Source organism: Pristiophorus japonicus, unplaced genomic scaffold, assembly GCF_044704955.1.
Source record: "Pristiophorus japonicus isolate sPriJap1 unplaced genomic scaffold, sPriJap1.hap1 HAP1_SCAFFOLD_678, whole genome shotgun sequence".
Lineage (NCBI taxonomy): Eukaryota > Metazoa > Chordata > Chondrichthyes > Pristiophoridae > Pristiophorus > Pristiophorus japonicus.
The window spans coordinates 166,701-183,600 of NW_027254591.1; the positions used below are offsets into that span (position 1 = coordinate 166,701).

At 53.4% G+C, this 16,900-nt stretch overlaps 1 protein-coding gene across 7 annotated transcripts in view; it reads right to left on the reverse strand.

Moving 5' to 3' along the window:
- Positions 1-400: 400 nt before the first annotated feature.
- The window catches only part of LOC139256026 (ATP-binding cassette sub-family C member 3-like), a 91,957-nt gene continuing 75,457 nt past the window's right edge, over positions 401-16,900 (reverse strand). For 3 of the 7 annotated variants that reach the window (XM_070874101.1, XM_070874103.1, XM_070874102.1), the window contains exons 16-20: positions 11,623-11,822; positions 6,854-6,980; positions 3,088-3,189; positions 1,825-1,971; positions 401-585 (exon numbers count right to left, since the gene is read on the reverse strand). In XM_070874101.1, the coding sequence (XP_070730202.1) occupies positions 415-585; positions 1,825-1,971; positions 3,088-3,189; positions 6,854-6,980; positions 11,623-11,822 (747 nt within the window). In that variant the 3' untranslated portion in view covers positions 401-414. Of the gene's footprint in view, positions 586-1,824; positions 1,972-3,087; positions 3,190-6,853; positions 6,981-7,479; positions 7,648-11,622; positions 11,823-15,567; positions 15,882-16,900 lie in introns of those variants that run through there. The other 4 variants (XM_070874108.1, XM_070874107.1, XM_070874100.1 and 1 more) reach the window with 3 other exon arrangements.

Sequence of the window (16,900 nt, forward strand, 5' to 3'; positions counted from 1 at the left end):
GGGGGTGTGGGAGGGGGGAGGGGGTGTGGGGGGAGGGGTGTGGGGGTGGGGGGTGCATGTGCCCACACTATTGGTTATTTCCCCCACTTTCTGCTTCCTTGGTTGTCACGGTGGGATGACAAACCCTGGCTCTGACGGACCTGTTAATCGGGTTTCAGCCACCAGGTGGAGCAGTGAGCCCAGGAGCAGAGCATCACGGACCATCAGCACCAGACGAGTCCCACACCTCGGCCTGTGGTCGCTCTCGCCTCCGAGTCAGTGAGTGTGGGTTCAAGCCCCACTCTGGGACTTGAGTACATAATCCAGGCTGAGGGATCGGGAGCTTGCTGTGCACACAATAGCTGCTGCATTTGCCCGTGCCGGAACTACAGAATAAATTACCGGGTGTATCGCCAGAGAATCTACGGCCTCGAGTTAGGAGCTTACCTGGGGAATGATGGTAAGTTTTGATCGGAGGTCGTGAAGCCCGATATCTGCGATCTTCACCCCATCGATGGTGATCTCTCCTTCCGCTGCCTCAATGATTCTGAAGAGGCAGAGGGTCATGGAGGATTTGCCAGCCCCTGTGCGCCCGACAATACCAACCTGCACCAGATGGACAGTTAGCTGTAGTGCTGTGCAGAGAGCAGCAACCGGTGACATGAACCAGTCACACAGTCTCCACACTCGACCCAAACCGATCTCACCCGGCACCAGATCTTCCCATTCCCCGTCTCTCCAGTCCCCCAGCATTTGCCATCGCCTCACCAACCCACAATAAACCCTGCACCTGGCTCCTCCCCAGACCAGTGTTTGCTGGGATCAGACATTCCCCCTTGGTCCGGTTCCCGGGTCCATTATAACTGCTGTCCAGAGAACCCGCTCTCAGCCCCTCCATCCTCTGCCTCACCTCACCCCTTTCAGTGGAATCTCACAGCACAGAGGGAGGCCATTGGGCCCATTGTGTCTGTGGGGCTCAGTGACAGAGCGATCAGTGAGTCCCACTCCACGCTCTTTCCCCACAGTCCGGCACATTTCCGGCCCGCTTCAAGTATTTATCCAACCCCCTTTTGAAAGTTACCATTGAATCGGTTTCCACCGGGTCAGGCACACGTTCCTGATCATAACTCCTCGCCACAGAAAACAGTTCTCATCGCCCCTCCGCTTCTTTTGCCAAATATGTTCATTCTGTGTCCTCTGGTTACTGCCCCTCCCCCCCCCCCCCCGACACAAACCCACCGCATTGGTGCATCTGCCCAGCCAATCACATCACCAGGGACTTGGTACATCCCCCCTCCCCCCCCCCACCCCATACCCCACCCCCCCGATACCCCAACCCCCCCCTCCCACCACCCTGCCGATATACCCCTCCCCTCCCCCCGGATACCTCCGCCCCGTGATACCCCCCTCTCCTCCCCCCACCCAGAGGAATAAATAAGATTCTATGAAGCTGTGACTTTCAAGCTATGGTTCCCCTGTCCCACACACATGGAAACGGTTTCCCCGCCTCTACCCTGTTAAATGTGAGACAGTCACTGATAAACCCAACGGGGAATTCAGGAGAAACCTCTTTACCCAGAGAGCGGTGAGAATGTGGAACTCGCTGCCACAGGGAGGGGTTGAGGTGAATAGTATCGATGCATTTAAGGGGAAGCTGGATAAACACATGAGGGAGAAAGGAATAGAAGGATATGGTGATTGGGTGAGATGGAGAGGGGTGGGAGGGGGCTGGTGTGGAGCATGGACCCCGGCACGGAGCGGTGGGCCCACTGGGCGGTTTCTGTACCCCACATTGTGTGTCATTCCCTGGTATGATTCAGATGAATTGGAATATTTCTCACCCACCTTTTCTCCACCGTACACACTCAGCTGCAGGTTCTTGAGCACCAAGTCCAAACCCTCTCGGTACCGCACGCTGTATCCACTGAACTCCACGTTCCCAGTCTCCGGCCATGACTTCGGGGGCCGATTGCTCTCAATCACCCAGGGGGCCTGCAATTAACCAAAGGGTCAGGGATCATGCACTCATTCGGGCAAACATTGTCTCCGCATGCCCCCCTGCACGCTTTGTTTGGCCACGGTTGAATGGGTGGGGGCGTACCAGGATTCCGGTTAGCGCCTCGTACCGAGATTCCCATTCTCATGTCCCGTTGCCTGCTCCAATTATCACACTTCTTGAGCACTGAGGGATTTGTGGGGCTTCCTACACGGGTCTTTAAGACTGCGCTGCAATGCAGTACTGAGGGCTCCAGACCTCATTACAGCCTTGGCCCAAAAATGGACACAAGAGCTGAATTCCAGAGGTGAGGGGAGAGTGACTGCCCTCGACATCAAGGCAGCATTTGACCGAGTGTGGCATCAAAGAGCCCGAGTAAAACTGGTCAATGGGAATCAGGGTAAAACTCTCCACTGGCTGGAGTCAGACCCAGCACACAGGAAGATGGTTGTGGTGGTTGGAGGCCCCAGGACATCGCTGCAGGAGTTCCTCAGGGCAGTGTCCTCGGCCCAACCATCTTCAGCTGCTCCATCAATGACCTTCCCTCCATCATAAGGACAGAAGTGGGGATGTTCGCTGATGACTGCAGTGTTCAGTTCCATTCACAACTCCTCAGATAATGGAGCAGTCCGTGCCCGCATGCAGCAAGACCTGGACAACATTCAAGCTTGGGCTGATAAGTGGCAAGTAACATTCGCACCACACAAGTGCCAGGCAACGACCATCTCCAACAAGCGAGAGTCTAACCACCGCCCCTTGACATTCAACGGCATTACCATCACCGAATCCCCCACCATCAACATCCTGGGGGTCACCATTGACCAGAAACTTCACTGGACCAGCCACATAAATACTGTGGCTACAAGAGCAGGTCAGAGGCTGGGTATTCTGCGGTGAGTGTCTCACCTCCTGACTCCCCAAAGCCTTTCCACCATCTACAAGGCACAAGTCAGGAGTGTGATGGAACACTCTCCACTTGCCTGGATGGTGCAGCTCCAACAACACTCGAGAAGCTCGACACCATCCAGGACAAAGCAGCCACTTGATTGGCCCCCACTCCCGGGTCTCCCCTCACCCCCCGCCCCCAGCCTGGAACGCCGTGGGTCACGTACCTCAGTTTTAGTTTCTGAATACTCTTTTACTCTTTCCACAGCCACGATGTTAGATTCCAGGTCAGAGGTCATCCTCACCATCCAGTTTAAGGACATGGTGACCTGTGTGATCGGAGGAAACGTTGTGTTATTCCGGAACAAGTTTCCGAGCTGAGCTATCTCCGAGATAAGAACCCTGGCAGAAGGCAGGGACTCTCACCCACTACCTGCCGTCGCTGAGCTCAACCCAATTAAATTGCAGCCCATAACGCACTGTGGAAGGAACGCCCCCATGGTTGAATGGCCATGTGCTTTGATCGTGGGTCCAGGCAGGGTTATCTAAGCTGGGACACAGTAGGAGTCATTGTGTCTGAGTAAAACCTAACTGTCAGGGTAATGGTCAATAATGGTCAATGGATGTTTTTGTGACTGGAAGGATGTTTCGAGTGGGGTGTCGCAGAGGTCAGTACTACGTCCCTTGCTTCTTGTGGTATATATCAATGATTTAGACGAATGCAGGGGGGTATGATTAAGAAGTATGCAGATAATACTAAAATTGGCAGTGTGGTAGATAATGAAGAACATAAGAAATAGGAGCAGGAGTCGGCCATTTGGCCCCTCGAGCCTGCTCTACCATTTAATACGATCATGGCTGATCTGATCTTGGCCTCAACTCTACTTCCCTGCCCACTCCCCATAACCCTCAACTCCCTTACCATTCAAAAATCTGTCAATCTCCACCTTAAATATATTCAATGACCCAGCCTCCACAGCTCTCTGGGGCAGTGAATTCCAGCAAGAAATCTGTAGACTGCAGGAAGATATCAATGTACTGGTCAGGTGGGCAGAACAGTGGCAAATGGAATTCAATCCGGAGAAGTGTGAGGTAATGCATTTGGGGAGGTCTAACAAGGCAAGGGAATACACATTAAATGGTAGGACACTGAGAAGTGTAGAGGAACAGAGGGACCTGGGAGTGCAGGTCCACAGATCCCGGAAACAATAAAGAGCGAGCAGATAGCTGATGAGAGGAAACTAGCAAGAAATATAAAAACAGGTATATAAAAAGGAAGCGAGTAGCGAAAGTAAATGTTGGTCCCTTAGAGGATGAGACTGGGGAATTAATAATGGGAAACAGAGAAATGGTGGAGAATATTTGAACAAATATTTTATATTGGTCTTCACAGTAGAAGACGCTAAAACCATCACAATAATAATAGATAGCCAAGGGGCTATTGGGGGGAGGAGGATCTTAAAACAATCACTATCACTAGAGAAAAAGTACTCGGCAAACTAATGGGACTAAAGGCGGACAAGTCCCCTGGACCTGATGGCTTACATCCCAGGGTCTTAAGAGAAATGGCTGCAGAGATAGTGGATGCATTGGTGGTAATCTACCAAAATTCTCTGGATTCTGGGGAGGTCCCAGTGGATTGGAAAACCGCAAATGTAAGGCCCCTATTTAAAAAAGGAGGCAGACAGAAAGCAGGAAACTATCGACCAGTTAGCCTAACATCTGTCGTTGGGAAAATGCTGGAGTCCATTATTAATGAAGCAGTAGCAGGACATTTAGAAAATTATAATACAGTTAAGCAGAGTCAGCATGGTTTTATGAAAGGGAAATCATGTTTGACAAATTTGCTGGAGTTCTTTGAGGATGTAACAAGCAGGGTGGATAAGGGGGAACCAGTGGATGTGGTGTATCTGGATTTCCAGAAGGCATTCGATAAGGTGCCACATAAAAGGTTACTGCACAAGATAAAAGTTCATGGGATTGGGGTAATATATCAGCGTGAATAGAGAATTGGCTAACTAACATAAAACAGAGAGTCGGGATAAATGGGTAATTTTCAGGTTGGCAAACAGTAACTAGTGGGGTGCCACAGGGATCGGTGCTGGGGCCTCAACTATTTACAATCTATGTTAATGACTTGTATGAAGGGACCGAGTGTTTTCACCCAGAGGGTGGTGGGGGTCTGGAACTCACTGCCTGAAAGGGTGGTAGAGACAGAAACCCTCACCACAGTTAAACAGTACCTGGATGTGCACCTGAAGTGCCGTATCCTGTGGACTAAGAGGCTGGAAATTGGGATTAGGCTGGGTAGCTTCTTGTTGGCCGGCGAAGACACGATGGGCCGAAATGGCCTCCTTCCATGATTTTCTATGATTTTATGTCAGCCGTGACTCAGTGGGTAGCACTCTTGCCTCGGAGTCAAACGGTCGTGGGTTCATGTCCCATTTCAGGGACTAGTGTACAAAGTCCAGGCTGACACTCCAGTGCAGTACTGTCGGAGGAGCAGTACTGAGAGAGCCCCGCACTGTCAGAGGAGCAGTACTGAGAGAGCCCCGCACTGTCAGAGGGGCAGTACTGAGGGAGCCCCGCACTGTCGGAGGGGCAGTACTGAGGGAGTGCAGCACTGTCAGAGGGGCAGTACTGAGGGAGCCCCGCACTGTCAGAGGGGCAGTACTGAGGGAGCCCCGCACTGTCAGAGGGGCAGTACTGAGGGAGCCCCGCACTGTCAGAGGGGCAGTACTGAGGGAGCCCCGCACTGTCAGAGGGGCAGTACTGAGGGAGCCCCGCACTGTCAGAGGGGCAGTACTGAGGGAGTGCCGCACTGTCAGAGGGGCAGTACTGAGGGAGCCCCGCACTGTCAGAGGGGCAGTACTGAGGGAGCCCCGCACTGTCAGAGGGGCAGTACTGAGGGAGCCCCGCACTGTCAGAGGGGCAGTACTGAGGGAGCCCCGCACTGTCAGAGGGGCAGTACTGAGGGAGCCCCTCACTGTCAGAGGGGCAGTACTGAGGAAGCCCCGCACTGTCAGAGGGGCAGTACTGAGGGAGCCCCGCACTGTCAGAGGGGCAGTACTGAGGGAGCCCCGCACTGTCAGAGGAGCAGTACTGAGGGAGCCCCGCACTGTCAGAGGAGCAGTACTGAGGGAGCGCCGCACTGTCGGAGGGGCAGTACTGAGGGAGCCCCGCACTGTCGGAGGGGCAGTACTGAGGGAGTGCTGCACTGTCAGAGCGGCAGTACTGAGAGAGCCCCGCACTGTCAGAGGAGCAGTACTGAGAGAGCCCCGCACTGTCAGAGGAGCAGTACTGAGAGAGCCCCGCACTGTCAGAGGAGCAGTACTGAGGGAGCCCCGCACTGTCAGAGGAGCAGTACTGAGGGAACCCCGCATTGTCGGAAGGGCAGTACTGAGGGAGCCCCGCACTGTCGGAGGGGCAGTACTGAGGGAGTGCCGCACTGTCAGAGGGGCCGTACTGAGGGAGCCCCACACTGTCGGAGGGGCAGTACTGAGGGAGTGCCGCACTGTCGGAGGGGCAGTACTGAGGGAGTGCCGCACTGTCGGAGGGGCAGTACTGAGGGAGCGCCAAGCTGTCGGAGGGGCAGTACTGAGGGAGTGCCGCACTATCGGAGGGTCAGTACTGGGGGAGTGCCGCACTGTCGGAGAGTCAGTACTGAGGGAGCCCTACACTGTCGGAGGGGCAGTACTGAGGGAGTGCTGTACTGTCAGAGGTTGCCGTCTTTTGGATGAGTCATTAAACCGAGGCCCCGTCTGCTCTCTCAGGTGGATGTAAAAGATCCCACAGCACTATTTGGTAGAAGAGATGGGGAGTTATCCCTGGTGTCCCGGGGCCAATATTTATCCCTCAATCAACATCACTAACAGATTATCTGGTCATTGTCAGTGCTGTGCGGACGTTGGATGTCCGGTGCGCGTGTCTAAATTTGACGACTGTTGATCGCAGGCTGTGTTGTGGTTGGGGTCAGGGGTCAGAGGTCCTTACCTGCAGGGCGTAGGATACCGAGAGGCCGACAATCCCCGGGTTGAGATTACTTCTGCCTATCACCGCAAACAGAGCCGCAAAAAGGACGATACAATTGCCGATAAACTCAATCCGGATTCCCAGCCACCTGAAGTGGAACAGGAGGGAGAGTCAGAGCGAGAGCAGAACCCAAGCTGCTTCCCCCTCCCCCTCCCAGCGCTTCCCCCTCCTCGGCCAGCCCCTCCCCCCTCCATTGGCCAGCCCCTCCCCGCCCTTCCCCCTCCCAGCCCCACCACCCCCCCCTCCGCCAGCCCACCCCTCCCCCTCCGCCGGCCAGCCCCTTCCCCACCGCCTCTAAGCCCCTCCCCCGCCACTGGCCAGCCCCTCCCCTCCCACCGACTGGCCCTTGCTCCTCCGCCGGCCGGCCCCTCCCCTCCCCTCCGCTGGCCAACCCCTCCCCCCTCATAGCCCCTCTACATTCTAGCTGCCCAGCCTCCCCCCTCTGCTTCTAGTCCAGGGAACTATAGATAAATTAGCTTAATGTTGGTGGTAGGAAGGATAATGGAATCTTTACACAAAGATGTAATAGAAAAATATCTAGGAACTCTAAATATAATAAAGAACAGTTAGCACCATGCTTAACTAACCTCAGTGAATTCTCTGAAGTAACAGAAAGGATAGATAAGGGTAATGCAGTAGATGTAATATATTTGGATTTTCAAAAGGCCTTCGATAAGGTACCGCATAGTAGACTCATGACTAAGGTCAGAACATGTGGAGTCAGGGGTCAAGTAGCAGAATGGAGAGCAAGCTGGCTACAAAACAGAAAACAGAGAGTAAGGGTTCAAGAACTATAGAGTAGTGATAATGGGAGACTTCAACTATCCCAATATAGACTAGGATCATAATAGTATAAAGGGCAGGGAAGGGGAAGAATTTTTGAAGTGTGTTCAGGAGAACTTTCTTGATCAGTACGTTTCCGGCCCAACGAGGGAGGAGGCATTGCTGGATCTGGTTCTGGGGAATGAGGTGGAGATATAGAAAGGTCAGAGGAAAAGTGAAAAAGCAAATAAGAGGGACAAAGGGAGGGTATGAGAATAGATTGACAGCCAACATAAAAGCTCATCCAAAAGTCTTCTATATTGAGCCTGATTCTCCGATGTATTCTTGACCTGATATCTGTCATACGCGCTCTTTTTCTGTTTCATCTTACTCTCTATCTGTTTCATCAGCCAGGGACTCTGCCTTTACCTTTCCCCCTCGTGGGAATGTACCTCGACTGTACCCAAACTATTTCCTCTTCAAAGGCAGCCCATTGTTCCATGACAGTTCTGCCTGCCAATTTTTGATTCCAGTTTAGGCATATAAATAGTATGTGGGCAGCGAGAGGAGGGTGGGGCTGATTAGGGACCAAAAAGGAGACCTGCACGTGGAGGCAGAGGGTATGGCTGAGGGACTAAACGAGTCTTCACCAAGGAAGAGGATGCTGCCATTAACATAGTAAAGGAGGAGGTAGAGGAGATACTTGATGGAATAAAAATTGATAGAGGTATTAGAAAGGCTGGCAGTACTTAAAGTAGATCAATCACCAGGAGTGGATGGGATGTGTTCTAGGACGCTGAGGGAATTGAGGGTGGAAATTGCAGAGGTACGGGCCGTAATATTCCAATCCTCCTTGGATACGGTGTGGTGCCAGAGGGCTGGAGAATTGCAAAGGTTACACCCTTGTACAAAAAAGGGGTGAAGATAAACCCAGCAACTACAGGCCGGTCAGTTTAACCTCAGGAGTGGGGAAGCTTTTAGAAACAGTAATCAGGGACAAAATTAACAGTCACTTGGACACGTGTGGATTAATTAAGGAAAGGCAGCACGGATTTGTTAAAGGCAAATCGTGTTTAACTAACTTGATCGAGTGTTTTGATGAGGTAACAGAGAGAGTTGATGAGGGTGATGCGGTTGACGTGGTGTACATGGATTTCCAAAAGGCGTTTGATAAAGTGCCACATAATAGGCTTGCAGCAAAGTTGAAGCCCATGGAATAAAAGGGACAATGGCAGCCTGGATACGGGATTGTCTCAGTGACAGGAAACAGGGAGTAGTGGGGAACGGTTGTTTATCGGACTGGAGGAAGGTATACAGTGGTGTTCCCCGGGGTCGGTACTGGGAACACGGTTTTTCTCGATATATATTACTGACTTGGATGTGGGTGTACAGGGCACAATTTCAACATTTGCAGATGGCACAAAACTTGGAAATATAGTGAACAGTGAGGAGGGTAGTGATAGACTTCAGGAGGACACAGACAGGCTGGTGGGATGGGCGGGCTCGTGGCTGATGAAATTTAACGCAGGAAAGTGTGAAGTGATAGATTTTGGTAGAAAGAATGAGGAGAGGCAATATAAACTAAAGGGTACAATCCTAAAGGGGTACAGGAACAGAGAGACCCCGGGGTATATGGGCACAAACCGTTGAAGGTGGCAGGGCAGGTTGAGAAAGTGGTTAAAAAAGCTTACGGGATCCTGGGCTTCATAAATAGAGGCATAGAGTACAAAAGTGTGGAAATGATGCTGAACCTGTATAAAACACGGGTTCAGCCCCAACTGGAGTATTGTGTCCAATTCTGGGAACACACTTTAGGAAGGATGTGAAGGCCTTAGAGAGGGAGCAGAAAAGATTTACCAGAATGGTTCCAGGGATGAGGGACTTCAGTTACGGGGATAGACTGCAGAAGCTGGGGTTGTTCTCCTTGGAGCAGAGAAGGTTGAGAGGAGATTTGATCGAGGTGTTCAAAATCATGAGGGGTTTGGACAGAGTAGATCGAGAGATACTGTTCCCATTGGTGGAAGGGTCGGAAACCAGAGGACACAGATTTAAGGCGATTGGCAGAACCAAAGGCGACATGAGGAAAACCTTTTTTCTGCAGCGAGTGGTTAGGATCTGGAATGCACGGCCTGAGCTGGTGGTGGGGATAGACTCAATCGTGGCTTTCATCAGGGAGTTGGATAAGGACCTGAAGGAAAAAAAATGCAGGGCTATGGGGAAAGGGCGGGGAGTGGGACTAGCTAAGAGTCAGCACTGGCTCGATGGGCCGAATGGCCTCCTGTGCTGTAACCATTCTGTGATTCTATGAAAGGCAGTTACTCAGACGGGCAATAGTGTGCAGTGGTGTTCCCCAGGGATCGGTGCTGGGACCACTGGTGTTCCACAGGGATCGGTGCTGGGACCATTGGTGTTCCACAGGGATCGGTGCTGGGATCACTGGTGTTCCACAGGGATCGGTGCTGGGATCACTGGTGTTCCACAGGGATCGGTGCTGGGATCACTGGTGTTCCACAGGGATCGGTGCTGGGATCACTGGTGTTCCACAGGGATCGGTGCTGGGACCACTGGTGTTCCACAGGCATCGGTGCTGGGACCACTGGTGTTCCACAGGGATCGGTGCTGGGACCACTGGTGTTCCACAGGGATCAGTGCTGAGACCACTGGTGTTCCACAGGGATCAGTGCTGGGACCGCTGTTGTTCACCATTTACATAAACGATTTGCACTCGGGAATCGGAAGTACAATTTCAAAATGTGCAGATGACACCAATTTGGGGGTGTAGTTAATACAGAGGGGGACTGCAACACAATACAGGAAGACATTAATAAACTTACAGAATGGGCGTGTAATAGTCAAATGAACTTCAACATAGATAAATGTGAGGTAGTACATTTTGGTGGGAAGAATAAGGTCACATACACCTGGGAAAATAAGTGTGTAAATAGGGCAGAGGAACAGAGGGATCTGCGGGTACAATACACCGATCACTAAAAGCAGAGACGCAGGTTAATAAGGCCATAAAAAGCAAACTCAGCTCTGGGGTTCATTACTAGAGGGATCAAATGGAAAAGTAGAGAAGTTATGTTAAACTTGTATAGAACCTTGGTTAGACCACACGGAGTACTGTGAACAGTTCTGGTCTCCATATTATACAAAGGATATAGATGCACTAGAGAAGGTGCAAAATAGATTCACAAGGATGATACAAGAATTGAGAGGTTATACTGAACAGGCTGGGGCTCCTTTCTCTAGAACAGAGAAGGCTGAGGGGTGAGCTGATCGAGGTATTTTAGACTATGAAAGGGTTTGATAGGGTAGATGTAGAGAAGATGTTTCCACTTGTGGGTGAGACCATAACTAGGGGCCATAAGTATTAGATAGTCACTAATAAATCCAATGGGGAATTCAGGAGAAACCTCTTTACCCAGAGAGTGATGAGAATGTGGAACTCGCTGCCACAGGGAGGGGTTGAGGTGAATAGTATCGATGTATTTAAGGGGAAGCTGGTTAAGTACATGAGGCAGAAAGGAATAGAAGGATATGGTGATGGGGTGAGATGGAGAGGGTGGGAGGGGGCTGGTGTGGAGCATAAACCCCGGCACGGAGCGGTGGGACATAAACCCCGGCGCGGAGCGGTGGGACATAAACCCCGGCGCGGAGCGGTGGGACATAAACCCCGGCGCGGAGCGGTGGGACATAAACCCCGGCGCGGAGCGGTGGGACATAAACCCCGGCGCGGAGCGGTGGGACATAAACCCCGGCGCGGAGCGGTGGGACATAAACCCCGGCGCGGAGCGGTGGGACATAAACCCCGGCGCGGAGCGGTGGGACATAAACCCCGGCACGGAGCGGTGGGACATAAACCTCGGCACGGAGCGGTGGGCCCAATGGCTGGTTTCTGTGCCGTACATTCTATGCATTAGGAGGGTCAGGAAGCAGTGCCGATTTCCCAGGAGTCCCATTCTCACCTGTTTGATACGATGCCTGGGTAATAACTCTTCTGGTTTGTGTCCATTTTTGTGTCGTTCAGGAGGATGAAGTTTTTCTCCCTCCCGTAGGCTCTGATCACACTGGACCCAGTGATGGTCTCCGAGAAGTGGGAATAGATTGGGGAGCGGCTGACAGATTCCAGGCGTTTCAGCTGTCGCGATGTGGCCACGTAGAACCGCTACCAGTCGGGAATAAACACAAACCATCGCGGTTAGAGCGAGGAGGAGGAGAGCATGCCACACATCACCACGCGATGCTGCGCTCACGGGTAACACCGCAATATTGCAGACAGACGGGTTAAAGCAGCGCAGTGAGACCACCAGTGATGGCAGCATTGGATCTGGGGCCCGGCTACAGTGTGGGGAGGGGGAGGGTCCGGTTACAGTGGGGGGAGGGGGAGGGTCCGGTTAGTGGGGGGAGGGGGAGGGGGGGTCCGGTTACAGTGTGGGGGGGGTCTGGTTACAGTGTGGGGGGGGGGGAGGGTCCGGTTAGTGGGGGGAGGGGGAGGGGGGGGTCCGGTTACAGTGTGGGGGGGGTCTGGTTACAGTGTGGGGGGGGGGGGGAGGGGGGGTCCCGTTACAGTGGGGGGAGGGGGAGGGGGGTCCGGTTACAGTGAGGAGGGGGGGAGGGTCCGGTTACAGTGGGGGGAGGGGGGGTTCGGTTACAGTGGGGGGGGGGGGGGAGGTCCGGGTCCGGTTACAGTGGAGGGAGGGGGGGATCCGGTTACAGTGGGGGGAGGGTCCGGTTACAGTGGGGGGAGGGGGGGGTCCGGTTACAGTGGAGGGAGGGGGGGGTCCGGTTACAGTGGAGGGAGGGGGGGGGTCCGGTTACAGTGGGGGGAGGGTCCGGTTACAGTGGGGGGAGGGGGGGGTCCGGTTACAGTGGGGGGAGGGGGAGGGGGGGTCCTGTTAGAGTGCAAGGCCGTGTGGAGAGGGCAGTCCCGGGCACCTCCAGCTGCCCACAATCCCCCCCACGGGCCGCTGGAGCAGCATTGGCCGCGGGGAAGGTGCCCGGGACACAATCCCCAATTGTGGGGAATATCAGCCGAGCCCAATCCTGTCAGACACGCTCTCACACACATACACACATGTACATGCATACACTCTCACATGTACAGACACACATTTCCTGCCAGGAGTAACTGGATGGTGATCAGTAGCAGGGCTCCTGGCCGACTCCAGAGGTCAGTCGTGGCCAATCTGTGATCAGCAAACTGATGGAAAGCAGGGCTGGAGGAGCGAGGCTGGGAGTTCTTGGGCCTTACACCGTGTCACAGCTGGAGAGAGGGCCAGTCTGGCACATCGCGTGGCACTGTGGGATTAGACAGCACGGAACCGGCGGGGTTGGGCAGGGGGGGCCTCAGCTGAACACCTCCTCTAATTTCTTAACTATTAAATGTGAGGAATTATGTGTTTTGTTAAACCTGTCAGCAGTGACTGGCGTGAAGGTTTGACTAACCCGTGTTTCAGTCAGATGTCGGTTTCCATTTGCCCAAACAATAATCCTGTAATGGGAGTTCCCGGACACTCTCTCAAGCCCGATACCGTGGGAATCACCAACTGGGCCAGGACTGCATCTGCCCTGTTTTAACTCTCAACTCACCACGGTTTATCGAGAGCAGTGAGCCAAATCTACAACAGTGCCTTTAACGTAGGATAATGTCCCAAGACGCTTCACAGGAGCGTAAATCAGGCAGACTAGCTGAGTCGAAGAAAGAGACATTAGGACAGGGCAGACGCAAGTTTCAAGGAGCGTCTTAAAGGAGAGAGAGGTAGAGAGGTGGAGAGGTTTAGGAGGGAGTTCCAGAGCTTAGGGCTTCGACACCTGAAGGCACAGCCACCAATGGTGGAGCGATTGGAATCAGGGTACACAAGAGGCCAAAATTGGAGGAGTGCAGAAATCGGGGAGGGTTGAAGGGCTGGAGGAGATTAGAGATAAGGAGGGCAAGGTCATGGAGGGATTTTAAAATCGAGACGTTGCTGGACCGGGAGCCAATGTTGGTCAGCGAGCACAGGGGTGATGGGTGAGCGGGACTGGGTGCGAGTTAGGGCACAGGCTGCTGAGATTTGGATCAGCTCTAGTTTCCGTAGGGTAGAATGTTGGAGGCCAGCCAGGAGTGCATTGGAATAGTCAAGTCTGGAGGTAACAAAGGCATGGATGAGGGTTTCAGCAGTGGATGAGCTGAGACAGGCGATGTTACAGAGGTGGAAAGAGGTAGTCTTGGTGATGGAGACGGTATGGTCAGATGCACATCTCGAGATCAAATATGCACCAATGTTGCGAAGAGTCTGGTTCAGTCTCGGACAGTGACCAGGGAGAGGGATAGAGTTGGTGGCTCAGGAACGGAGTTTGTGGAGGGAACCAAAGGCCCAGTATTTAACTGGAGGAAACTGCAGCTCATTCAAGACAAGCAGGCTGACAGCACACAGACAGTGGGGGAACGAGAGGTCTAGCTGGCTGTCGTCAGTGTACATGTGGAAGCTGAACTCCATATCTGCTGATGATGTCACCAAGGCCAACCATAGATCCTTGGGGGTCTCCAGGGGTAATTACACAGAGTGTACAGCACAAAAACAGGCCATTGGGCCCAACTGGTCCGTGCCGGGGTTTATGCTCCACACCAGCCAAGTAACAGTGCGGGGTATGAAGAGAAGCCGTTGCTGGTGATGCCCTGCCCACGATTGGACCAAGCCAGAGCCATCCCACCGAGGCAGGCAAGGGACGAGAGGCGGCGGAGGAAGATGGTGTGGCCGATCGTGTCAAAGTCTGCAGAGAGGTTGAGGAGGACACGGAGCGATAGTGGGAGGCACAAGGCTGGTGGGCCCCAGTGGGGGAGCCTGCAGTACTGCCTGGACTGGCTCCTTCAGTCGGTGGGCTAGAGACACCCCCCTCCACCCACCCCAGGACCCCCGCAAACTCCGGGATGGGACGCTCGATCACAGCGGAACGGGGAAGGAGTGGGGGGACGGGGACAGAGAGAAAGATTCTGAACACAAAGCGTTTGAATTGGGAAACCCTGGGTGCAGGAGAACAGGGAGACTGTGGAAGAGAAGACGGTATAGCAAGAAGCCAGGGGTATGGAATACCGAGCCATGTTTTAACCATCTGGGGACTGCAGGAAGGGGAGGAGTGTCCCACAGTCCCGGGAAACATTGAGTTAGAGGAGGAGAAATTGCGGTAAGTCCAGCACAGTAAGGATGTAGGAAGGTGGGGATTACGGCGGACTTGAAGCTTCGGAGGGGCCAAGGAGACCGAGCAGAATAGTATTGATAATGGAACGGTCAAACAGGGGCAAGGACAGGATCACTCAAGTGCATACACACACGTGTACAGATACGTACATGCACACGGACATGTTTGTGTGCAGGGAGACTCACACGGACGCACACCCACCCACACGTACAATTCACTGTCTGCCTGTCGCAGATTTCAGGTAAATATTAAGTGAAAGGTTCTGTGTTCTCATGGAGAGGCAGGGCTGGTTTAGGAAGTTGCTCAAGCCCTTGGACACCGGTCTGGGCAACAACAGCTAACGGGAGCTGAGCCACAGGCGAGGGGAGGGGCAAGATAGAGCAGATCCCGGCTCCCTGCTCAGTCCGTGCCCTTACACTGCCAGTCCCGGCCAGGGGGTGGGGTTGCTGAGTCTGTGCGGAGGGGACTGGGGGGGACCAATCGCAGAGCGAGATTGCCCCGTCCCGCGAGCTGCGTGGGGGGGTTTACTGGGGTCATTCTGAGACTGGAATGGTGCGTGCGAGAGGGGTGAGGAGGGGCATGCTGCATGCAGAGACTGCCCCTCCCTCGACTCACAGCACCACAGGATCAGCAAGATCCCATTCAACCTCACAGTTTACTTAAAAGAAAAACTCTGCAGAATTGGCCAGTCTCTCGGCGACATTCCCAAATCCCAGCTCAGTCCTATTTACCTGAACCAGCCAATAGAAGATCAGCAAGGGGACAATCACTAGGATGAAGGCTGGACTCAATGCACAACAAATGGTCAGGACTGTGAGTGTGTACCAGAGACAGCGGATCCATATGTCAATCCCCTCCGGGATGCTGACGTCAATCGTATCCATATCTTTACCAAAGCGATTCAGTATCCTCCCAGTGGGAGTCGACTCGAAGAAGGACAGTGGGCAACAGAGGATTCGCTCAAGCATGTGGAGGTGAATGAACTTTGCGGCCCTGAGCATGTAGTATGCCCGGCTCAGACAGCACGTCAATAGCATGAGGAGCCCTGTGCGAGAAGAGGGAAAGCAGTGAAAGGACACAGAGAGAACACACATGGGCCACACAAACACAGGCGTCAGGGAGACTTAGGCGCAGAGAGACAGTCCAGGCTTGGGCCTGAGCAGGAGTGTTAGCGCAAAGGTAGCTTCAGGCGGGAAATCAGATTTACCCCCGCCCGCATCGACATTCACTCCCCCAACAACGTTACCAAGGCCTGAAAGGCCATCCTAGCAATGGGACCCTAACCGTTAAAGGGCCCAAGCTCCCGCAATAGCCCAACACTCGCTAAGCGAGAGATCTGCCTGTTGTCCCTTCGCCACCAGACACTACAATGCTGTCGTCAAACATCTTGGGAAATGTATTGCCCTCAGGATCAGCAGATGAATTTTAATTTAAAGGGGTTGGAGGAGGGAAGTGGAGAATAACTTGCAACATATTGTGCATGTAGAGGTAGGGGCAGAGATCGAGAGGGGGGGGGGGGGGGGGAGAGCTAGACAGAAAGAGAGGGGGAAATAGTGGGAGAAGGAAGAGCGAGAGAATTCCAGGGCGAGAGAAAGGCAGAGATTTCTGTTCAACCCAGCTCATCACTTGTCATTTGAGAAGCTAATTCTCACACTGGGTTGGAGCAGCCCTGTAACTGCTGGTTTAGTTTCTCTCCGTCTGTCCCTCACACATTCACCCGCATCCAGCCTTGCTGCCCTCATTGGAGGAGAGGTTTGCACACCCTGGGTAACTAACTGGATCAGATACAGGCAACACGCACTGGATCAGGCACCGGTCAAAGGGAAGAGTTTAACAATTACCTGCAAGAAAAATTAAAATGACTTTTAGGAAGAGGAGCTGAGATGGTAACATCTGTTCAAATTTAACCCTCAGCCTTTATTTTCCCTTTCTGAGCCTGGGAATGATTCTCTCCTCTGCCTTCAGTTGGGATCCAGTTCTGTAGCCATGGGAGGCCGTCGTGTACCTCGCCCCAGTGCCCGTTCTTCACACCGCAAGAAAACTCTGAAGATCGGGAGAGTATTC